This window comes from Meriones unguiculatus, assembly GCF_030254825.1.
Source record: "Meriones unguiculatus strain TT.TT164.6M chromosome 16 unlocalized genomic scaffold, Bangor_MerUng_6.1 Chr16_unordered_Scaffold_43, whole genome shotgun sequence".
In the NCBI taxonomy this organism is placed as follows: Eukaryota; Metazoa; Chordata; class Mammalia; order Rodentia; family Muridae; genus Meriones; species Meriones unguiculatus.
In genome coordinates this window covers 1,252,903-1,278,879 of record NW_026843701.1, presented here as the reverse complement: position 1 = coordinate 1,278,879, position 25,977 = coordinate 1,252,903, and the positions used below count along the sequence as shown (strand labels likewise).

The window sequence follows — 25,977 nt, the reverse complement described above, 5'->3', positions numbered from 1 at the left end:
GTAATACTATTTTAGGATTATTATTATCTGCTATGGACTTGTAACCTCTAGATAAATATGCATGTTGTAGGCAGCACCTAACATATGCAAGAATTAATAAAATGCTGGAATTTCATGGTGAAAGGTGCACTGTTTATGTTGTTTAGACATTGTGCAGAACTCTGATTCTTTAGACAGTTTCTAAGTGTGGCATACCACTTGTCAAATAGAATGCATTCTTATATATATATATATTTATTTTTCTATATGTGAGTATATCACCCAAATTATTGTGCCGATGTGGACAAAAGTTCTCCTGCTCCCTTCCCTCAATCTACCTGGCAATACCAGGGTCCTCAGCAGGTCTCTTATCTTTCATGCTCCAACCTCATCTTCTCATGGCATGCCTGTCCAGGCATCAGAAGCCCTCTGGCATGCTTGTGACTGGACACAGAGAGAAGAAGGGCAAGGAAACCTGGCTATAGCTTACTCCTTGTGCAAACCTGGAGTCCCAGGTGTGGTTCCTTTTTATACCTGCACTAAGTGTATTTTAGTGGTGGTTTTATTTCTTTGTTTGTTTGAGAGTTCCTAAAGGCTGCTATTAAGCTAGGCTTCAACACTTGACCTTTCTTCCTATGTCCCCCAAGTCCTGGAATGACAGACTTGCCTGAGCCACACCTTGACAATGAACTGATTGCTCTCAGCTTTTCATTTGTGCTCATGACACATACACATTGTTGTTTCTGCCCTTTCCTGGATTTGGGTATTTATGAAAGGCTAGCTTCAAAGAATGGGATAGTGAGGATATCATCATCTTCTCACCTAGACAGGACCTGGAGAGCAGGAGCTGTAGCACACTGGTGGATGTCAGTCCCCTATACTGCCAAATTAAAAAGGTGGCTGTGGCACTGGGGTAATTTCTTTTCTAAATGATTAGAAGGATTTTCCAGTGACCCTATATAATTCCTGAAGCCAGGTATTGTATTGCACACCTATAACCCAGCACTCAGAAGGTAGAGACACGTGAATCCCTGAGATTTAGAGCATCCTGTTCTACATAAGATAATCCCAGGCTGACAATGGCTAGTGATATGGCTTAGCAGGTAAAGGAGTCTGGACCCCAGCCTGATGGTCTTAGTTAAGTCCTCAGGAATTCACACAGCTGAAACAGAGAACCAACTCTCACTAATTATCTTATGACTCCACAGGCATAGAGCAGCACAACCCTCTGCTTTTTGTGCTTGTGTATGATTTTAATTTAAAAAAAATCAAAGAGCCTGGCACACTCAAGGCTTATATCTCTTGCAGCCCCATGTGCACATATGCAGACAAGTCTGTATAAACATAAACAAATAGCTACCTTCCCAACACCTATGTTCTGTACAAGAAAGTAGCAAATCAAAGCATTTCTTTACATCAAGACTGAAATACATGGCATTTCACAAATGGCTAATATTTGAAGAAAATGCAGCCATGCAATTTCTGCAGCTGTCTATGAAGATGAATTCCTGATGAAGTCAGTGATTGAAACAGAGAGCAAAAATATCCACAGATTAAAGAAAAATTCATGAGTTAATTTATTTCTCTAAGAAGAAAGAAACCCTTGCAAAGAACAGCACACATTTCAGAAACTATACAGGATTTCCGTATGTTGAACCACCCTTGCATGCCTGGGATGAAGCCGTATGACAGGAGTCTACTGAGCGCATCTGATAGACTCTAACTAGCAGTGTTTTCAAAGCAAAGACTCATGACCAAACCTTTGGCAGAGTACAGGGAATCATAAGAAAGAAGGGGAGTTAGTCTGATGGGGAAAGGATAGGAGCTCCACAACGACCAAATATATCTGGGCACAGGGTCTTTTCTGAGACTGACATTCAACCAAGGACCATGTATGGATATAACCTAGAACCTCCACTCAGATGTAGCCTGTGGTAGCTCAGTAACCAATTGGTTTCCCAAAGTGAGGGGAACAGGGACTATTTCTAACAGGAACTCAATGACTGGCTCTTTGGTCTCCCCACCCCTGAAGGGAGGAGCAGTCCTGTTAGGTCACAGAGGAGGGCTTTGCAGCCAGTCCTGAAGATACCTGATAAAACAGGATCAGATGAATGGGGAGGAGGTCCCCCCTATTAGTGGACTTGGAAAGGGGCACGGTGGAGATGAGGGAGGGAGGGAGGGACTGGGAGGGAATGAGGGATTGGGACATGGCTGGGATACAGAGTTAATAAAATCTAACTGATAAAAAAAATAAAAAATAAAAAAAAGAAACTATACAGGAGATTCTTCCACCTCAGTTTGTAAATATTCATACATTTTCATTTTGGAAGAGAAATTCTACACCAATTTATAAAAGCTAAACTACACAGACAGTTATACTCGGGAGCATAGATGGCTTACTTTGTAAATTACAAAGTCTCACATTAATAGACAGAGAAAAAGACAAATACCCAAATATGCAAATATAATTCTTTGTGGTCCAAGTGTTTAAAGAGAGGTGAATCATTTAGCCATCTCTGAGGGAGGACATCCAGCTGAACGTCTGGTGGGGAAGGGCACGGCAAAAAGGCTGGAAACAGCCAGTGGTTTCTTGCTGCTGGGACTGATGGGATGTGTAGTGTCAGGAAAATCCATGGTCCCAAATATCTCATTTTCCTGAATAAGTGCTTACTGTGCGAGAACAGCAGGGTGCATCATGGTAATAACACAGCTTGAGTAAGAGGATTCAGGTAGAATAAGAAACATTCCTTCTTCCATGTCCCTCATGCTTATTTCCAGATTAAATGTCTCATTTCTGACCTCAAAAGACCTGGAATAGAGGCATATCTGTCCTCTTCAAAGATCAGGATTAGAGTGGGTCTTCCCATTACATATGAAAAAAAAAATCCCTCAAGAGTATCCTAGTTGATTGGATTGTAGTTAATTCCAATACAGTATATTGACAACCAAGAATAGCCATCACACTCTGAGTTCTTCAGAGGTACCACTTCCTCACCTTTTCTTTCTATCCACTGCCACTTCAATGGAAACATAGAAATGGCAGCCATATAAAGCCTCATCCTCCTTCCCTACTTGAGATCCACTGCCCTTGTGACTGATGATTGTTCATTCAAAGTCCAGCCTTTTATTGATTTTGGCCATGAGATTCTACAGGAGAAGAAACTGCACCACAAGAATTCTACAAATGTGGACTGCTGGGTGCCCCCCTCACCCAAGAGATGCTCCCCGCACCGATTTCCTTTCTCTCTCCTAGTCCTGCATCCCCCACGCCTGACCCCCATCCCCATTCCTTTTCCTACCCCCTTTCCCATTGAGTTGCCTTCTCCACATACTCCAGATATCTGTTTTATTTCCCCTGTGTGAGATTTAAACAGCATTCCTTTGTCCTCCTTGTTAGGAAGCTTCTTTGTGTTTGTTGATTATAGATTGTAGCATGCTTATCTGTTCTGTATGGCTAATATCCACTTAAAAGTGAGTACATACCATGCATGTCTTTCTAGCATTGTTTTCCTCTAGTACTTATGTCTTTTTGTTACATTCTACTTTCATAAGGTTCTTTTAACTCTGTTATTAATTCCATAAAGAACAATCAAGAGATTTTTTTACTACTTTAGAAAAAATAAAGTTCTTTAGAAAAAAGAATGACATGATAAAGTCATTCCATACTTTGTCTTGAAGTTTTTAAGTGACACTTGCAGTTGGGCATTACTTTGGAACTAATCATGTAGTGGAGGGGCCAGGTTCTCTTGTATTTCTCATATTACTTCTGATTTTGTATTGGGCTTGCTCATCTGGATTTAGTTAATTCTTTTTGACAAAATTGTCTTCAGTGCTTTGGTTGATGCTTGGTGATTCTTGGTTGGATGTTCTTAGATGTTCTTAGGTGTGTGGTGCCTGGATTTCAGTTTTGCAGGAAAAAACAAACAAACAAAACAAAACAAAAAAAAACTGGTGCTTGTTTGTAGGTGGAAGAGGTGAGGTGATATGGAATGATGTAGGAGTGATATCCATTCTGATCTCACAAACCATACTCCAGGATGTATTTTGTGGGCAGATTCAGAAGGGTACACATCCTCTGAGCTCATGATCAGGGTATCTGCATACACACACGCATGTAAGCATGCTCATGTAGCTAATAAAGCATATATATTCTGACCTAATGAAGCACCTCACACCAAATGTAGGTGGTACATTCACTTTGGGATTGAACTTTGATGTAGAACAAGCCAGAGCATCACCACATTTCTATAAGCTGCCTAAACTGATGTCACTGTAATCAATGTTGCCCTCACATGTGTGTTCCATGTCTGACTTTCCAAGTCAGATGCTGTCACTCTTCTGTTCCCATCCTCTGGTGTCTTCTCACTGCATTAAAAATGAAGTCAAAGTTTCCTCCTCCACATCCCTGTATACTTCTTGCACCACATTTCTCATTTTCACTCTTAAATATCTCTAGCTCATCTGCTTGAAGATACTTGCTATGATTAACTTCATTAACCATATACTCACCTCTCTGTTTTCCTAGATGTTGACTTATGTTTTCTGTGACATCTATCTCATCTGAGAAGTTCTAATTATCAATTTAGTGCTGCAGTACATAGTTGTATCCTGACTCTTAGGAGGTGGAGGCAATAGGATCCCAACAATGATGTCACTCTTGTGATATTGTCCTAGTGTAATTTCTATTGCTGACAGACATCATGACAACAATTAATGTGTGCAGAAAAGAGGTTATTTGACCTGATGCACTTCTACCATTTATGGTAGTTAGGGCAGGAGTTTAAGCAGGAGCAGACACTGAAAACAAGGCTATCGGCTTCCTCTTTATGGCTTGCTTGGTTTACTTATGCAACACAGGCCCAACTGGAAGGTTGGAACTACCCAAGTGGGCTAGGATCCCTCATCAAGCTTTAGTCATCCATCCAGCAAACGAGTCCTATAACCTTACAGCAACTGCAACATCATAAGCCTAGTTTCAGGGGCTTAGCACCATCTTTAACCATCTTTCTTTGTGAGCCATTTTCTGGGTAAATGTATAACCCAGATCTAGAAAGACAGATGCTGCCAGTTCTTTACATCTTCAGTTCCTAGTTCCCAGTCTTTGGAGTGGGTATGAGCAATGGAGGAACAGAGAGTGGTTGGGTTACTTAGCAGGGCTTGACAACATCCTTGTTAGAGGAACTTTTGTTGTAGGGGAGAACCTATGCAGCAGGCCTGGATCCCTTGATCTGTATGTGTATATGTGGCTTTGGCTGTGCAGGAGTAAATTCTAGGTGTGTATATTAGAGGCTTTGACTACAGGACAGGGGAAACTCATAATGACGTGCAACAGGATTCCTCTGTGGCATTTTAGTTATAGAGTATAATACCTGCCAGGAATTGATATATAGTTGTGTATAGTAAAGAGAAAAAGAGAAGGGAGACAGGGAGGGTGAGACCAGAGAAAAAGTGGATGTTGATTGTATCAAGCAGAGTACACAAGTAGCCCATTTTGGAGAGTTTTGCTTGTAGGGGATGAATTAACTTCAAGGGCAAGACACAACCATGTATGTATTTGCATATGTGCAAGGGTGTGTGTTTGTTTGTACCTAGCATTTGATCATTGGTGTGGGAAGTGTGGAGCAGTACTTGTCAACCAGCAATGTTTCTGAATTTAGCTTTGCATTAGGGGAGGAGGTAGCTAGCAGGATCTGAAACCTAGTCCTGTGTGTATTGTCTATTCCTAAGAAAGGGCATGCCTCACAGGATTTAAAAATTAGGCCTGCCTATGGGGCTTCATCTGTAGAAGAGGGGATACCTAGTATAACCTGGTACCTAGCTCTCTCTCTCTCTCTCTCTCTCTCTCTCTCTCTCTCTCTCTCTCTCTCTCTCTGTGTTTGCTTGTTTGCTTGTTTATGTTTATGACTGTATGGGCTTTTTCATGTAGGAATGTTTGTAATTTGCATGACCTGAAACTTAGCAGTGTGTGGTGACATGTGGCTGAAGGCTAGAAGATGCACAGCAGGAGATGATACTCAGAGTATTATATGTTAGGCTATGGCAGTAGGGAAAGGACATGTCTGGCAAGACCTGTCACCTAGCTATGTGTGTGTCTGTAGATCATGGCTGAAACATAAGAGCTAAAAAGCAGAACCTGACATGTGGCTTGTTCTGATTACGGGGGTTATGTTGTAATGGAGGGGAGATGTAGCAGGGTGGAACTCCTAGCTGGGTACTTATATATATGGCTTAGATTGATGGAGAAGGATTATGTAGCAGGACATGACAGGTAGACTTGTATGTTTAAGTTTTGCTTTCACTTCAGGAGAAAGGGAACCAAGCAAAATCAAGCATGTATGGCTGTTTCTCTGTAAAACTGGCAGGCAATACCTAGCTTGGCTTGACATCTAATTAAAGCGAGGGGGGTGGCTCTGTCTGTAGGAAAAGAGGTTCCTTGCAGGTGATGATACTTAGTGCTCTGTGTGAGGTTTAGATAAAGGAGAGGAGGAGGATTGGTGATGGAGAGAGGGAGAGAGATTGAGACAGAGACAGAAATTCATATATATTGGGATTTGCTGTAAGGAAGTGTGAATCAAGGAGGCCCTGAAACCTAGCCCTGTGAGAATATTCAGTCTATATATCCTAGATTTGGCTGTGAATTTGAGGAAACTTACCAGAAAATGATTCATGGCCGTATGCGTGGCTTTCAGTGTAGAGTTGTGATATAGAGAAGGACTTGCCACCTAACCATATATGTGTATTTAAGCTTTGTCTGTGAGGGAGAAATTCAGTACCTGATATTTAGTAGTGTGTGTCTGTCTGTCTGTGTTTAGGTTATGGTGATGATACCTAGTGCTTTGTGTGTAAGAAGTAGAAAGGAAGAAGAGAGAGGAATAGAAGGAGAGGCAGAGAGAGAATGGGAGAGAACAAGAGTGTTTATATATTTGGGACTTTGCTGTACAGAAGTCAGAATCAAGGAGGCCCTGACACCTATAGCTTGGTATATATTCAAGGCTATATACCCTGGATTTGATTGTGTATTTGAGTGAAATGATCAGGAACTGATACATAGCCATATATGTGGCTTTAAGTGTAGGTTATGAGATATATTGAAGGACTTGTCACCTACACATATATGTGAAAATAAGCTTTGTCTGTGAGGAGATAATATTCAGGACTTCATACCTAGCAGTGTGTATGTGATTGAGTGTATTAGAGGACAGCCTTGACTAGGGTTATGATACATACTGTACCTGACAGCTTTCTTTCTCTCTCTCCTCCCCCACACTCTGTATTTATGTTGTGGAATTTTGTTATTCAGAATTGGAAACTCAGCAGGTCCTCAGACATCACTCTGTGTATTTTTTTTTGCCTTTCTAGGAGGAGGAACCTTGCAGGACCTGACACCCATCTGCTGAGTGGAATTGGATGTAGGTATTTAGCAAACCTAGTCCTTAGCCATACACTGGTTGAGGCTTTGCCTGTGAGGGGAAAATGTCTGGACCTGAAGTATAGTCCAGTGTATGAGTGCATGTGTGCATACATGTATGTGTTTTCATGGCTTTTGCTAGTAAACATGTTTATGAGTACATGTGTGTGTGTTCATGGGTTTGGTTGTCTGCTAGGGGACAGAGAGAAGGACCTAACATAAATCTTAAGTGCATGTGTGGCACTGGCTATGGTGAAGGGTATACCTAGCCTGAGGTAACACCTAGCCTTACATGTGTATATAGAGCTTTGCTATAGGGGAGGTGTTAACAAGTATGATCTGACACAGACACAAATGGTGCCTTTGACTGTAGGGGGGCTCTTCATTGAAGGTCCTGTTATCTGGGTTGGGGTTGGGCTTTGGCATTAATGGAGCAGAAACATAGCATATGAAACCTAGTCATGTGTCTGTGTGAGTGGGGGAAGGATTGGCAATGGTAGAGGTAGTACCTAGCAGCCCCTAAGACCCAGCCCTGTGTATTGGGCTTCAGCTCCAAGGGGAGGGATACCTTGAAGTGGTAATTTCTGCTTTCTTTGAAGACTGAATTTTGTCAGGTGATGTTTTGCTGCAAGCTGGGCATGTGATGGTTTGCCAAGGTTGGCTTGTGAGAGGGCATGTGATGTTTTGCTGTAACCCCTCACATGCGAAAGGCATGATTTTGTCCAGCTAAATAGGGGCCACCTTGCTTGACCCAACACCTATCCATGCTTGGAGTGTTGGATGTGAAATAAAATTAAGACAATAACAGTTAGTCATCTATGCTGTGTATATGGGGCTTTGGACGTGGGCTAAGGATTACCTAGCAAAACCTAACACTGAGAGGTGTGTGTTGAACTTTCGTTCTAGGAAATTAGCTGTCTAGTGGGCATGCACCTGCTAGATAATTTTAGGAAGTATGTAGGGGCATATGTGCTTAGATAGATATGTGTGTGGTAGATTGGCTATAGGAGAGGGAATAACTAGCAGGATATGGCACCTAGACATATATGTATTATGTGGGGCTGTCTGTGGAGAAGGTTACTTAGCAGGAGCTGAACCACAGCATTGAATGTGAAACTTTGATTAGGGTGTTATAACTAGCAGACCCTGGAGTGTGTGTGTGTGTGTGTGTGTGTGGACTGTAGGTAGGGGAAGGACCTGACAGTTGGCTGTGTAGATGGGGCATTAGCTGTAGGGTTATACCTAGGAGGATCTGACTTAAACCTTTGGCTGAAAATGGGCTGGAAACCTAACAGTACCTGAAACCTGTGTGTTGAGTCTTTGGCTGTGGGGTGGGGCACCTGACACCTCACTGTATATGTGATTGTGGGGCTGTGGCTGTAGGGGAGGGGACACTAGCAGGAACTGTCATCAAGAAATCTTGAAAGGGACCTAGTGTTCCAACCAGTAGTGTCCCCCTTTCTTTCACCCAGCACTGAATGGGAGATACAACAGTCTTAATATAAACCATTGTATGTGGAGCTGCAGTGATGTGTAGGGCCATGTGTCCAGCAGGGCCCGATTCCCAGCAGTGTGTGCACACTGGTGCCAGAGGTGGGAATTGTGCACTTGGACTGAGCACTGTGTGGTGGGTAGCAGGTTGGTATACAGCAGGGACTTACTAGTGTATGTGGCATTACAGGGGAGGGGCTGCAATCACCTGGGACACACCTATAGTTCTATGTGGGGCTTTTCAAGGGAGCAGACAGCACTCCTGAACCTCATGGTATGCCCTGGGGGCACATGTTTTTGCAACACTCTGCTTTATATAAAGGCTTGCTGCATTCCCTTCCCCTGCGTCTGAAACCTAGATTTACTGCTGATGTCAGACCATAAAGACACCTTAACCAACAACCCCACATTGACTGCTGCTTTCAAACTACATTTCTATCCAAGTGCACCCCATCTCAGCCTCACATTCATTGCTAGGTAACAAGAGTGAAGCACACTCTCTAAGCCTTCACTACATACACACGTGCACACACACATACATAGACATACACATGTGCACACACACAAACACACAGAGCTCTTTAAAACAGCAACACCACTGCTTCACATGAAGGGATGGACACCTGGTACCCTACAGAAACTTGATGTGTGTTGAGTCTTTTTGACCTAGGCAGCAACTGACGGCTCCCACTTATCATAACCTGCTGTGTTCATGACCCTCCAGGGCATTTCCCAGCTGCTCCCACACAGAGTCATCTCAGTGTGAGGAGCTGCACCATGTAGAGGCCTTACTAGATACCCCCACCCTGCTGCCAACAGTCCCCTGCAATGCTAGTCATCAGGTCCCCTGGACACTCCTTCCCCTGCCACCACAGCCTTAAATGCACTGTTTGGTTTCAGGCCTTGCTGGAGAAATGGCTGGGCCCTTATGCACTACTATGTATCAGCTCCTTCAGGACTCCCCAGTTCTAAACTGTACACAATTCCTGACAACAGGACTTGTATAACAAGCTTCTCTTCCTATACCTGTATTGATGTCCAGAAGGAGTGCTAATTTTCATTGACACTAACACCCCCTGCTACTTTCTAGGCAACAGAATGGTGGTGTTATACCTTGAAGCTTAATATTGTGTGCATGAGTACAATGTGCACAGAGTGGCACTGAGGGCCTGATGCCTAGAATCTTGCATGTTTCAGGGTCAGGGGTATCTAGCAGAGCCTTAAATATTGCAGTGTTGTTGGCCAGTAGTGTATATTGGGGCAAGTGGTTGTCAAGCTTGTACAACACCTAGCATGTCGTGTGGGCTAGAAGAGTGGTGTTCAAGTGAACCTGATCCACAGCATTTACATGTCACTGCAGTTTAGGAATGGCATAGTGTTCAGTGTGGCCTGGTATCTAGCAGTGGAGCCTGATACACAGCACATTAGATGGCATTAGGAGAGAATTCCAGCAGAACCTGGTGCTGAGCAGTGTAGGTTTGTCATCAGCAGAAGGACATCCAGCAATGCTCTTAAAATTTTGAGATGCATGGCAGAAGGAGAAGCTCCCAGCATGGTCTGATAGTTAGTGATTTATGAGGGTTAGGAGGTCAAGCAGATCCACATACCTAGAAATGGATGTGTGATCACAGGTGTGGTGGTGAGTTCAACAACTTTGATGAATAACACTGGATGACAGAGAGGAACAGGGAAGAAGAGGGTGTCCAGCTGCACCTAATACCCACTAGGTTTATGTTAGCTTATGGAAGAACTGGTGTCCTTCAAGGTCTGGTAAGAGGCGGATGTGATGTCCAATAGTGCCTGACACTTCAGAGAGTGTAAGGCATGGTGGGTGTCACCAGAGCCTTAGACCTAGCTGTGTAAGTGAGGAAGCTGCAGGGTGGCATGTTTGCCTCAGAGCCTCCAGCTGGCACTGTAGAAATGGTTGTGGAGTGTCGGAATGCCCAGCATGTCCTCAGGTTTGTAATTGTTGATGTGATGCGGTATCCAGCAGGCCCTGATACTCACACAGTAGCACATTGCACTGCGGCCTGCAAACAGCAGTGCGTGTACATCTTCAGTAGTGTGAGAGGCAAGCGGGGACCAATAACTAGGCATGTATTTTGGGTTCAGTTGTAAGAGACGATCTTGCATAGTCTGCAAAATAGTAGTTGATGTGGTGTTAGGAGGGGGATATTCCGAATCTAATGTCTTGGGATAAATATGAATAATGCGTGAGGGTTTATAGAGTAAGACATGATACCTAACAGTCCATGTGTTGTTTGGTGGGAAGTCATGCATGCCCCAACACAAAGAAATGTATGGTGTGTGTGTGTGTGTGTGTGTGTGTATATGTATGTGTATGCACAAGTTTATGTAGGTTGTTCAGCAGGCCCCAAGAGCTAGCAATGGAAATGAGGTGTATGGGTGTGGTGTCCAGCACTGCATTATACCTATTGTTGTATGTCAGAGCAGGAGGATTCCAGGAGTGTTTGAACCAAACAGAAAATGTGTTTTATTGAGAGGAAGTAGAGTGTCCAACAGGGTCTGATGCCTTTCATTGAATCTCAGTTGATGTTGTGGTTGGAGGGATGTCTAGCAGAGTCTGATACCTTACCTTGGTGGTGGGAGAGCAGAAGAGGTGTTGTCTAGGTGTTGTTCCAGGCCTGATCCCTAGAGAATTCTATCCTGTGGATAATGGGTGATCTTCCTAGCTTTAGATTAACAATGTATGGAAGGCGTTAACAGGGCGAGGGTTATGCCTAACATATGGAAGTTTGTAGGGATCAGGCTCTGCTACTCACCCCACCCCACTGACCCAGACATTACAGTGTTATCATCAGATGCAAGTGCACATCCCCTCTCCAGTCCACATAATGTGGTAGATAGCATGCTCATCACACCATACATCAAACCAACAGCCTCCCACCCCACAGCCACACAATATACACTGCTCTTCATCATGTCCAGTTAGACCCATTGATGATGCAGATAAAGTTATCAGGCCCTGCAAAACATCTACCCAAACACACTATCTACAACATATAAACTCACATTTCTAAATATCAGGGCAAGACTGATCCTGCTACCTCTGTTACATCCACTGCTAGGTACCTGGCCCTGTGGTACACTTAAAGCCACACACATATTATGCACCAGCCATTCTTCAACTCACATGTTGTACCTGCTGTAAGGCTCTGTTACATGGCCCACCTCCTCCACATCCACCCAAAATACACAGTAGTTTTCCCGAATTTTCTGAACACATCCCTGGCTTTTTCCCCTTTTAAACTTCTGATATCAGGCCCTGATGGACACACCCTTGATAACACTAATATAAACAAGTAGTCATTGGTCTGCTTAACATCCCTATCTTGGCTGCTACATCCACACATGCGCTGACACTTACAATGGGTGTTTCTCAGGCCATTTTCTCCTGAAAATTTTCTCTTTCTTCTATGCTCCGACCTCAACTCCACTCCATAGACACTGCTTGGCATCAGAAACTTCACATCATTTGCTCTGCTTCCACCCAACATGCCCTGCATGGCTGTGGCAGGGGATTGTCTAGTATGGCCCTTAGCTTAGCAAGGAAATAAGGTGGCCTTCATGTCCAGTTGGGCCTGAGTAGAGGCTCAGTGTGTGGTTTTGCTAGATTGCTCTAAAAACAGCGGGCACACAGTATATGTAGAGCTGCATGGTTGGTAAGCAGCAAGGCAGCCGTAGAGGAAGGTAAATGGGGCTTTGTAGGGAAGTGTTCAGCCAGTTCTAACATGAGCGCATGCACCTGCATTTGAGTAAGTGGTGTCAAGATAGGGAACATCAAGCAGGGCTTACTTCTGCCTGTGCTGTTTGAGAGAGCAGTTGGGAAAACATGTGCCAAATCTTGACTAACTGATGTATGTTGAATAGAGTGGAAGAGAAACAATCATCCAGACCTGTGTGTGGAGTTTTGGAAAATGTGTGCATATGAGTGGATAAAAGTCTCAGTCAAGGCCTAATCTCTACAGGTTTACTTGGTGTATGTTGTAAGTCTCCATCCTGGCCTTACACATAGCCTTGTTGAGGCTGTGAAGTGTCTAGCTCAGCCTGCTGCCTTGCAGCTTTTGTGGGGCTGCAGGAGGGCAGTGTCTTTTCCATGGTTTGATAACTAGCAGTGTGTATGGAGAAGTGATGAGGCCTGTGCAGCTCTAGGCTTCCTGGTTTCCAGGAGCAGCAGCATGGAAATTCACAAGCTACAGCACGTACCATGTCTTTCTCATGCTCACTCTCATCCTTCTACTGTGTAGGTATTTGGGAATCAAAAGCAAAGCAAACAGTCAGAGCTGGAAGTGACCACCAGCCTTGGGTAGTGACCCTTTTGTTCCTATCCCACATCCTCATGTAGTAGTCTTGGGAAAGGCTAAGGGAGTAGCCTGGAGTAGACAAGAGTGGTGGAGAACACCTCTGCCTGTCTGCCAGGACATTTTCTTGGTGCTGATAGGGAGCAACACTATCTTGGTATAGGACAGGGATTTGTGGCTCCAGGATGTGGCAAGGGCCAGGCTCCCTCTAGATGCCCTAAAGAAGTATCTGCTCAAGCCAGGGTCCAACTTCTGTTTTTCTCATTTAGTGGCCTCAGAGCTCCCATATCCACAGTCCATCTTCTCTGTGCTAACTTGCTAGGGAATGTTCCTATTGACAATGTCATTGTTCTGTAGGTTTCTTTTGTCTCTTTGACATGAATGTTATGCATTTGTCTTTTTGGATGGGCAACTGTAACATTGGTGGTGTTCATTTTTCAGTAGCTTTCCAGTTGTTTGTTTTTCCATACCTGAACTGTGTCCATTTGTGGACAGACCATTTTCTCTGCCTTGATATCCCTGGGTGACTTTGACAACATCACTTAGTGTGATTTAGGTGGGTCTGGTGCTGGGCTTTGTGGTAGATTTTTAGTGTCCCGTCTCTGTTCCTTCCCTCTAGCACTTTCTGTATCACTGTGGCTTTGTGTGGAGTGCTGGAAGAAGTACAGGGTCTTGATGAATCTCTTCTGCCCCCTGCCATCTCTTCTAGGTTTAGGCCGTGCTGGTTCTTACATTTCATATTTGGTCATCAGACTGGATTTGGTTGAGTCTATAGATGACCTACAACGTTCTCTCACGTTAAGAAGAGCAACTATGGGAAATGGCTTTGGATGTCTACTGACAAGTGTCAAATGTTCTGAATGCCAGTTTATGTAAATTAGGTTAAATACCTCAGAAGTTAAGTAGAATCCTTCAGTGTGAGCTGCTCCACCCAGATGACTTCCAGTCCATCTTCATGTTAGTGGTGGTCTGGGACAAGGGATAATAGACACTGCCCTTCTCAAGAAACCTGTTCTAGTGGTCAAAAGAGATTCAAAGTGAACATTCACATTGCTAGGCTCTGCTGAGACACTTTCTTCTGCTCAGGCGTGTTTCTGGGATCATTTGTGAGGATAGATAGACATAAGTGACCTTTGTGAACTACTGAAATCCGAATAATATTAAAATGGGGTGGGGATTCAGCATTAACACATCTACTGGGAGGCTTTCCCAAGGGGTCCTCCTGTTATCCTCAGATCTTGTTGAGAAGGGAGGATGCTGGGGGGATGAAGGAATAGAATCTGTTTCCTTGTCCTTCACAATGTGTCCTCCTGAGGCTGTGTGGAGCATCTGCCCTCCTCTAGAGCACAGGCAATGATATGCTAGTCTCCTTTTAGAGCTGGAGGTTCTGAGGTGATCTCCTGTATCACTGGCACTAGTGCTGAGTAGGAAGGTCCTCAGGCCAAGAATTCACTGGGAACATACTTCAGGATGTGGCCTGGGGCCTACAAGAAAAGGAACATAATGGAACAATGAAGAAGTTGATCAAGAGTTCCACATTCCCCATGCCCAATACCAGTAACCTTGGTAGATAATGGCAGGTATATTTTGGGTGGAATTCAGGGACTAATGTGGCAGGGATGAGGCCCATTATCTTGCACTGTGACTTTCACCATGGTGACATCATTAGGTTTTCTTCAGGGACCTCTTCCTGCAGGAAATGATTTCCTCATTGAAGTCTAGACACTTTCCCTGAGTCGGGCTCAGGAGGAAAACCAGTTTCTCACCAATGTGGTTAAATATAGGCATTCCAATATATGAACCCCATCTCACTTACCCTTGTCCACATGAGACAGGATTCACATTCATGGTGAAAATAAGCTTCCACAACAGGACATCTACAAAAGAACCTATACAAGGAGAGAAAGGGTGACCAACAAAAGATCTGGAGGTGACTTCTGAGACTCCAATGTCCCACCCACATTGATCACTGTGGCTGGGTCAAAAGGCTCACTGGGTAGAAAGGTATAAGGTATCTCAAGGACTCAGGTTTGTCTTCTGTGAGGTGAATGCCTGTGAACAGCTTAGAAATGATGTGTGTGAAGTTCCTGTTACAACTATCTGTACTAAGTGCCCTGCTCATGCTTCCTCTATCAGGCAGGCAGTGAAAGATAGAGGTGCTGTGTGTAGGGCTGGTCCTCAGCAGACTTCTATTCCAACAGGTCAAAAGCTATAAGGAGCAACACCCCTCACTGAGTAACAGAAATACAAAAGTCCCCATCAGACCCAAGTGACATCATGTTTTCACTGTGATTCACCATCTTAGAGACCATCACCTGGGTCTTGAGCTAATGATTCCCTTGGACTGTCTGTCCTGGGACTCACTGACCTAGCCACAGCACACATGTTCCCTTTTCACAGGCCTGGTTTCAGTGCCTTAGTAATCCCCCACTGATGTATTGCACCTATGGCTACATGAGTAAGAAGCTCACTGGCTCTGGGCTGGTTTTCCTCGCAGGCTGTGTGCATCCTTGAGCTCATGGTTCTTCAGTCCATTACAGACTAAACAGGTGGCTTGTGGAAACAAGTGTTATCCCAAAGAAGTTTAACATGTTCACCCTCTATGGCAGAAACTGTTCTTCTATAATAGTTTGCGACAGTGGTCAGAGAGGAGAGGTGTGCAGCTTGTCACAAGATGCCTCTGAATCCACACTTCAGCTGTCTGTCACTACCCCTTTGTTCATTTGCATCATGAACAAAGCATCCTCATATTCATTACCTCCAGACCAGTTTCATGGTTGGACCAGATCACAGAACCATCTCTCATACAATGGAGGTAAACTTAGTGGTCTCAGTGATGCCTCAGCCATGTGAGGACCTCAGATGAGCCCTGGCATTCAAGCCCTTCCAAGTGGACCTTCTTCACTGCAGAGAGTAGGAAATCTGCCTGGTAGGTGTCCACAACAACACTGAAGATAACTCTCATAGTTGGACACTCAAGTAGATAGCTTGGCTAAATGCCCCTACTCTGATTATCAAGGCTCTGTCTAGACATGACCCCTAAAGTGGGACAGGAATAAAATGTAGTTCCAAGTCTACAGACTAAGCCAGGTGTCCACCATGTTCTAGGACAGGCAAGAAATACCCACCTTCCAAAGCAGAGCAACATTCCCGCATTCCATCCAAAGTGATGCCCATTTCCTTCCAGCTTGCTGGCACTTCCTCTTAAGAGACAGATAGGGTTATGATAAGACTCCCCACGAAAAGGTCCTTTCACCATCAGCAGTGAGACTGTGTCTCCTGTGTTGGAGGGACACAGGGATATGAGGTAAGCGGGAAACACTGTATTAGGGCAGGGAGGTGGAAGAAAGAGGTGATTCATCTCTACCCAGTGAGGGGAAACATCTCCCTTGGACCAGACCCTGAATGAAGGGAAAGACCAATGAATGAGCACTGATGAAGAAGTTCTATGATGTTTGGCCCATAGGGAGTCCTCATTCCTGGGCAGCCTTGGGCATGATTTTGGCACAAGGCCACACTCTCATAATGATGCTATAGAAGCTAGTCATGGGACATATCCCTTGTTACCTATACTTTCCTGTGGAGAAACCTTTGGTAGATGGCTTGCTTCTTCCTGTGCTTGACTCCTCTGGGCTGGGTTAAGTGGGCACACTGACATCTGGAGTTCCTGCAGGGATACTGCTTCTGCTGTTTCACACAAAAGGAAAAGTCCCATCCCATGTCTCAACCTGCATATAGGCTTATCACTTAAAGAGATAAAGTCATATGGAAGGGATGCTCTTAGGGGCTTAGAAACATACACTTACCCTTGCCTGTTCTTATCACACTGTGCCATTATTTCTTCAGTGCTTCAGTGGCTCTTCCCCTCCCTCACTGTTCTTTTTTTCTTTTTTTTTTTTGACCCTCCACTGAAACTTTCATCCCCTCTGAATCTTTCCACCTTTATCCGACTCATTCCTGCTGTCTCTGCCACCTCTGCTTTTCATCCTCTGCTGTTCATTTTCAGGTAACAAGTTTGGTTTTCTCTGAGGTGATGGTGATGTGAGATTGCTCCTCTAAAAATAAGATTGTCTAATTTGCATACAAATAATTATTGTGTGTTGGTTCCAAGAGACTTTAGAATATATCCACATTAAGAATCACAGAAGTCCAATAGAGTATGTCACTCTCTTGCCTTCAACTTTACGTGGTACTACTTCTTTCTGAGAAATATGGCTCCTTTTTGAGACTGGTAGGCAGCAGCACAATGTCTGCATACAGTTCCAAATTCTCTTCTTAACCCTCTTCCAGCCTTGGGATAGATTCCTGGAAAAGTGTGTACTTCCTCCTTTGGGTGGGACACATTTAAAGTTTTCCTTGGTTGTTGCCTGAAGGGAAGGTCTCTGGGTTCCATTGGTGGCACTGCTGGTAACACGCTGAGGTGACTCTCTGGATTTACTTGCAGGTGGTGTACTCAGAGTGTAAGAACTATTTGAAGGGATGTTTAGTTTGTGGAGGGCCTCCTGGGAAAAAGACTGTACCGAAGAGACGCCCTGTTGGGATGGGCATCTTGAAGAGACCCCTTTGCACATAATGTTACTTTTCACAGTTTTGCTCACAAGATAAGTAACCTTGGGAGCACACCTGGGGACAAGTTTAGGTAGGTTGACCCCATACTGCTGCAAGCACAGGGTGGTAGGCATGCTCAGCTTCCTGCTTCCCTTGTTCCTTGACCGATTCTCATTGTGTATGTGGTGTTCAGGCAGACAGGTCAATGTAGAAAGTGCAGGCTCACTCATTGCCCTCAGAGGAAGAAGAGAGGTGAGAGCACGTGCTGGGGACATGGCAACACCGCCCTGTATGGCCTTAACAGGATGGTCAGTGTGGTGACCATGTTTTAGGATTAAATAGGTGGCCATTATGTTATTAAAATTTTTCTTACGAATACAGTCACAAATATCTTTGGGACGGTAGCCCATGTCCCACATAGTCACCACAATGCTGGGACTTGGGTTGTTACCGTGTGTTGCTGAGGATGATGGGAGTTTCCAAAATTCTTCCCTGTCCTTGAGCCACTGATGCTGCTTAATGTCACCTATCTTTGGCCTCTGCCCAGGCTCCATAGTCAACAACTGCACAATGAGGTTTGCGATGTTTTCTGAAAGTGTGGCAGGAATGAAGAGAGTGGGACTCAGCATCTCCTCCTTCATGTCTGAATAGGTGTATGCATTGAATGGGAACTGTGCTGTCACAATTGTATATAAAACAACTCCCATGCTCCAGATGTCAGCTGCCTTTGCATCATATTCTCTGTCAGTGAATAGCTCTGGAGCACAATATTCAACAGTGCCACAGAACCCTAACACCATCTCTCCATCTGTGACTCTGATGGCCAGGCCAAAGTCACACAGTTTGATGTTCCCTTTGCCATCCAGCAGTATGTTGTCTAGTTTGATGTCCCTGTGAGCAATGCCATTGTTATGGCAGTAGTGAACTGCACACACCAACTGTGTGAAGATGTGCTGGGCCTGCTTCTCCTGCAGACATCCCACCTTCTCAATATGGCTCACCAGGTCTCCGTGAGCAGCATGTTCCATCACCATATAGGTGTGTTCTCTGGTATTGATGATGTGGAACAGCTTAATGATGTTTGGGTGCTCTAGCACCTTTATGATTTCAATTTCAGTTTTATTGTTTCCTTTTTTCAGGATCTTGACAGCTACATGCACCTCTGTGTGGAGGTGGCAGGCCAGCTTGACCTCAGCAAAGCTCCCCTTGCCAAGGGTCCTGAGTACTCTGTAATAATCTGTAAGCGTTTCCTCTTCAGAGGCGCTGGCCTCCAGGTGCAGCTGCATTGTCTCCTCCTCTCCTGCCTTGCTGTTAAGTTGCATGACCCTTGCCAGGCCAACACCAGCTGACAAAAGCAGATTAAAATCAATTAAAAGTTGGTCTAGGTGGAAAGTTTATCTCTTTCAATTTCTATGTGAAGAAATGGAGAGATAATATACAACTTACAATGACTTCCAGACGCAAAGAAAAATAAGAATAAACGAAACCCCTAAAGAAGTACCTGGAGGAGTCCAAGATGGCCGAGATCAGCTCCTGCCAAGCCTGAGGGGCAGATGATCCGATACCGCGAAACTGTTGAGTGGAGGAGCAGCTGAAGTCAGAACACTGACTTGGAGGCCTCCTGGGAGAGAGGGGACAACCAGTGAGTCTGGGCAATTTGCTTCCAGGTCACCCTTGTACATCTCTGCGGTCTGATAGTGACAAATGTTTGACACCCTGCACATTCACTGGCCCAAGCAGAGGCCTCCCTGCTCAGTGACTGAGAATGCAGAGGCCAATAACCCCAGGTCAGGAAGACACCACTGACTCATTTCCTACACATTCATTTGGTCATGCTAGCCCAAATCTGAGAGCAGAGAACAGGAAGAACCCAGGTCCCTCCATGCTAGCAGCCAGACATAGGAACCCTCACACTCAATCCCAACTGTGGGAAACATAGGAATCCTTGGGACAACATTCTTGACATCGAAGCCCCTATTCTGTGGGTCTATTTGTGGAGTCCAGGCAAACAATTCTTGGAGCCAAGATGTTGCAACCCAGACACATCTGAATGCCTCTAGAACAGAAGAAAAGGCCTGTGGGCCCCTGAGGCATTCTGGGCAACTGCACTTGTGAACTGCATCCATGAATTGTGACAGCACCCCGACCTGTGCTTAAGCTCCACTCTTCCAGGCATCTACATGCTCTAGCACCCAGTCCTTCAAGGCACACTTCCACTCACATTCCTGTGACCTTCCTCCCTTAGTGACAGCTGAAACACCAACATTCACTCTCAAACCAGTGAACCTCTCTCATCTTCGTAAATACTCCAGAATCCAGAGACAGACAGACCCAGTCTGCAGTAAAGGCTCCAGGAATAAATAGTGAAGTTTACAAATAAGAACATGACTGGCCAATCACATTCAACAAAAATCAGGACATCATGGCTTCACCAGCAACCTCAAAAGTCAATGGTTATTTTAATTATTCAGACACAGAGGAAAATAATCTCAACTCTATACTTATCCAGTTATTAGAGGCACATAAAGAAGAAACAAACAAATCTCTCAAAGAAATACAAGCAAATACAGCCAAAAAAAGAAATAAAAAAAAAATAGAGGCATATAGAGAGGAAATAAACAAAAAAAAAAAAAAATAGAGGAGAAGCCGTCATGGACAGACAGAAATCCAAATAGATACAGATAAACGAAATGGTGAATGACATGAAAACGGGATTAGAATCAAGAAAGAAAACATACACGGAAAAACTCCAAGAGATAGATAACCTAGCAAAGGGATCACAAACCACAGAGGTAAGCATTAACACAGTTCAAGATATGAAGGAGAGATTCTCGGGCACTGAAGACACAATTGAAGAAATCAAGACATCTGTCAAAAAAAAATACATAAAATCAGAAAAGGTCCTGACAGATAAAATCCACAGAACATCCACCTCACGGAACCTTCTCCAAAATTGACCATATAGTTGGTATAAATCAAGCCTCAAGTGCTACAAAATCATCAAAATAATCCTTTGTAGCCTATCAGATCACCATGGCCTAAAACTAAACCTCAACAACAACAGAAATAACAAAAAGCCTACATACACATGAAACTAAACAACTCTACTTAACAACAGCTGGGTCAGGGAAGAAAGAAAAAAAGAAATTTCAGACTTCCTAAAATTCAATGAAACTTATGCAAACATATGGAACATAATGAAAGCAGTGCTAAGTGTAAAGTTCATAGCACTATGTGCCATCAGAAAAATATTTGGGACATCTCATACAAGCAACATAAAAGCCCTAGAAAAAAGAAGCAGACACATAAAAGATCAGTAGATGATTGGACATAATCAAACTCAGAGCTGAAAGCAATCAATTAGAAACAGAAAAAAAAATTCAAAGAATCAATGAAACTGAGAGCTGGTTCTTTGAGAAAATACAAGATAGACAAACTATCTAAAGGGCAGAGAGAAACTATCCAAATCAACAAAATCAAAAACAAAAATGGGGATATAACAACAGACACTGAGAAATTCCAAACAATCATTAGGTCTTACTACAAAAGCCAATATGCCACAAAATTTGAAAATATAATGAAATGGACAATTTTCTTGATAGATTCCATTTATCAATATTAAATCAAGATTAGGTAAACAGATTAAATAGTCTTATATCCCCCAAAGAAATAGAAGCAGTCATTAAAAGTCTAACTTTCAAAAAAAAAAAAAAAGAGAGATGGCTTCAGCACACTATTCTACCAGACATTCAGAGAAGAGGTAATTCCAATACTCTTCAAACTATTCCACAAAATAAAAACAAAAGGAACATTACCAAACTCATTCTATGAGACCACAGTCACCTTGATACCTAAACTACACAGAGACCCCAAAAGTAAGAGAACGCCAGATATATCTCTCTTACAAACCAAATACTCAATAAAATATTCACAAACCAAATCCAAGAACACATAAAAGATCATCCACCAGGACCAAGTAAGCTTCAACCCAGGCATGCTGAGGATCAGTATACCAAAATCCAAAAATATAATCCACCATATAAACAAACTGAAGGAGAAAAACTACATGATCATCTCTTTAGATGCCAAAAATGCATTTGAAAAAATCTAACACCCATTCATCTTTAAAGTCTTGGAGAGATCAGGGATGCAAGGCATATACCTAAACACAGTAAAGACAATATATACAAGCCTATAGCCAACATCAAACTAATCAGAAAGAAACTTAAATCAATCCCATTGAAATCAGGGACAAGGCAAAGCTGTCCACTCTCTCCATATCTCTTCAACATAGTACTAGAAGTCCTAGCTAGAGCAATAAGACAACTAAAGGAGATCAAGGGGCTACAAATCAGAAAGGAAGAAATCAAAGTATCACTATTTCCAGATGATATGATAGTATACATGAGTGAGCTCAAAAGTTCAAACAGAGAACTCCTTCAGCTGATAAACACCTTCAGCAACCTGGCTGAAAACAAAATTAACTCAAAAAATCAGTAGCCCTCCTGTATACAAAAGACAAAAGGGCTGAAAAAGAAATTAGGTAAACTACATAATAGCCACAAATAGCATGAAGTACCTTGCTGTGAAAGACCCATTTGAAAAAAAAAAAACAAAACATTAAGTCTCTGAAGAAAGAAATTGAAGAAGACAGCAGAAGAAGGAAAGATCTCCCAGGCCCATGGATCAGAAAAATTAACATAGTGAAAATGGTCATCCTGCCAAAAGCAATCTACCGATTCAGTGCAAATCCCATCAAAATACTAGCACAACCCTTTATAGAACTTGAAAGAACAATTCTCAATTTCATATGTAAAAAAAAAACAAACAAACAAACAAAAAAAAAAAACAAGGATCTGGCTTGCTTCCATGTATGTGGACCTATCTGCATTGTCCATGTGGCACGCCGGGGTTGGCTACCCAGAGGCTATTTAAGCTGTAGGCTGGCTTTCCCCAGGGTCAGATGATTGTTCAAGGTTCCTGAATAAACTGCATTGAAAAAAAAATAAAAAGGAAAAGGAAAAAATATAAGAAGTACCTAGAAAACATACTGAAGATGAGAACTGAACCTAAGCATATAGACAACAAAGGAAATTGAAAAGGAACAAAATGCTGGATTAACAAAATGGAAGAACACAAATGACAAAGTAATCAATTGGGAGAAGACACAGAACACATGTATAGCCAAATGTACTTGCTGTCACAGCAAAAATGATTAGTAGTTTTCAGAACCTATGCTGGTAAGAACTGTAAAACTGAAACATGTAGGCAATTTGCCAAATTTGTGTAACCTATCAAAATTGAACATGTAAATACCAAGGTGGCTCAATAATGAGAAACATAAATGTTCACTGAAAAAAAAAACTCAAGGGAAAAACCTCTGGTTCAGTGTTAGGACTGGGTTATATTTTGTTGGATAGTTGCCCAAAAGGTCCCAAGAAAAAACGCAAAGCTCATATATTGCCAAGACTATTGGTTATTCTGCAAAAAAAAATGGTTATGTCCTAAGGCTGAAGACAATGCTTCTGTATGTCAGCCCACATGGAGAAGTTGAGCCTGTGCCTAACTTGAAGCTTCACCCCTACTGACTAACATTAGTGGTACTGTTTTGTACTCTGCATTCTACTGGAGGAGAAAGATAATCATCCATGTCACCCAGCTATAAACTTTGGGACAGCACTGACCTGTCTGCATATCTGACTGGTACGATAGTAGCACAAATATTATAGCAGTAAGTTACCACTTTGTGATTGGATTTAAGGCCCAGTCCAGGACATGCAACCCATAGCTGACACTGCTAAAGTGAAAAAGACATTGACAGTAGTTAGTTGATAGGCCAATGGAAAAGCCTAAAGCTACTATTCTGCTAAAGGAATACAGAGACAAAATACTTGATGATGAAATTGTGATAAACCTGTCGATCAATGTCTCATACAGCCTTCATCAGTGGCCTGAGTGCCTCAGCCACCACAGACTCTCTAGACTCTAGAGTCCCGCATTGAGTCCTAGGTGGTTCACAATCCAGACTTGGGGCTCCCCATTAGCCACCCAGTAGGAACAGGGGCCAAAGGCCTGATCCCCAATCCAAAGTGTTTCTCACAAATACAGAGCCCATTGTGGGTGCCATGAAAGCAATATAGTGATGAAAGAAGAAAGCAGCCCACGAGGCTGTACCTGGTGTTGTTTGAGTAGATCAGGAACTCCTTTCTTTCCCAAACTCTTGGCGTCGTGCACTAACTGTGCACAGTGTCTCTGTCACTGGTGTCCTTGAAGTGAAGACCTAGCTGCCTTCAACATCACAAGGTGGGCACCAACTGTCTCTCAGCCAGCGTCCTCGTGCCATGCATCCTGACCTGGAACCTGATTGGTCACGTATACAGAACTAAGCCAATAAGATTGTAGCCAATCAGGACTCCCTCATTGGTCAGGTTAAAGGCATGTGATGGGTAGCTGTTCTATAGTGAATTTCGTCTCAGGTGGATTGTGGGGTTTGAGATTCTGTGTACTTAAGGTTAGAGGAGGAGATTTTGCTTGCTCTATGAATTTTTCCAGTGATATGCCAGGGAGACTACATCTCCCATCCTTTTCATTACTAGGTCCACTTTCACTAGTGAAAACATGCTTGTTTCCTGAAGGTCAGGTCTAGGGTTCAGTCTCTGTTTCTCAGTCATCGTCAACACCTGTTCACTCTTAAATTTTTATCACCACTAAATGGAGTATCAAAGAGGCTATAAAGGGATGCCTGCTTTCAAAGAACTAATAGTCTGAAACAAAAATCCAGGGAATTTTAAGAATCCACCACCTTGGCAGGTATTGATGGCAAGTGTCTTTAATACCAGCACCCAGGAATCAGAGGCAAGTGTAACTCTGTGAGTTCACATCCAGCCAGTTCTACAGAGGGAGGAGTTCCAGAACAATCAGGGCTACACAGATGAGCATGGGAGTGGTTTTATATGCAATTGTGACAGCCCATTTCCCTTTCAATGCATATACCTATTCAGACATGAAAGAGGAAATGCTGAATCCCATATTCTTCATTCCTGCCACACTTTCAGAAAACATTGCAAACCTCATTGTGCAATTGTTCACTATTGAGCATGAGCAGAGGCCAAAGATAGGTGACATTGAGCAGCACCAGTGGCTCAAGGACAGGGAAGAATTTTGGAAACTCCCATCATCCTCAGCAACACACTGTAACAACTCAATTCCCAGCATTGTGGTGGCTGTGTGGGGCATGGTTTACCATCCCAAAGATATTCGTGAATGAATTTGTGAGAAAAAATTTGATAACATCATGGCGACATATCTAATTCTAAAACAGGAGTCACTGAAGGACCACACTAACCATCCTGTTAAGTCCTTGTAGAGCAGTGCTGCCATGTCCCCAGCACATGCTCTCACCTCTCTTCCTCCTCTGAGGACAATGAGTGAGCCTGCACATTCCACATTGACCTGGCTGGCTAAACACCAGGTGCACAATGAGAATGGGTCAAGGAATAAGGGAAGCAGGAACCTGAGCACGTCTATCACCCTGTGCTGGCAGCAGAATGGGGCAACCCTCCCAAACTTGTCCCCACGTTGCTCCTAAGAGCATCTCAGAACCTCTTGCCCGAAAAGGGGACTAGCATATCATTGCCTGTGCTCTAGAGGAGGGCAGATGCTCCACACAACCTCAGGAGGACACATTGTGAAGGGCAAGGAAACAGATTCTATTCCTTGATCCCCCCAGCATCCTCACTTCTCAGCAAGATCTGAGGATAACAGGAGGACCCCTTGGGAAAGCCTCCCAGTAGATGTGTTAATGTTGCATCCCTACCCCATTTTAATATTGCCCAGATTGCAGCTCTACAGAAAGTAACTTATGTCTATTTATGCTCACAAAAGTTCCCTGAAAGCTGCCTGAGCAGATGAAATAATGTCTCACTGGAACCTTGGGAAGTGAATATTCATCTTGCATCTCTTTTGGCCTCTAAAATTTTGATCTCTTGAGAAGTGCAGTGTCCATTATCCCTTGTCTCAGACCACCACTAACATGCAGATGGTAAACTGGAAGTCATCTGGTTAGATCATCACACACTAAAGGATTTTACTTATGTTCTGAGATAGTTAATATAATTTACAAAAATTTGCATTTACAACATTTGATACTTGACTGATTGAAATGATCGAAATCCAAAGCCATATCCCACAGTTGCTCTTCTTAACCTGAGAGAACTTTGAACCTCATTT

At 43.4% G+C, this 25,977-nt stretch overlaps 1 protein-coding gene across 1 annotated transcript in view; it reads right to left on the bottom strand.

The window, feature by feature from the left end:
• LOC132651434 (sperm motility kinase X-like) overlaps window positions 1-19,070 on the bottom strand; it is a 150,566-nt gene extending 131,496 nt beyond the window's left edge. Inside the window, exon 1 of the mRNA XM_060376637.1 lies at window positions 17,568-19,070. Within this exon, the coding sequence (XP_060232620.1) occupies window positions 17,568-19,070 (1,503 nt within the window). The remainder of the gene's footprint in view (window positions 1-17,567) is intronic.
• Window positions 19,071-25,977: the final 6,907 nt, after the last annotated feature.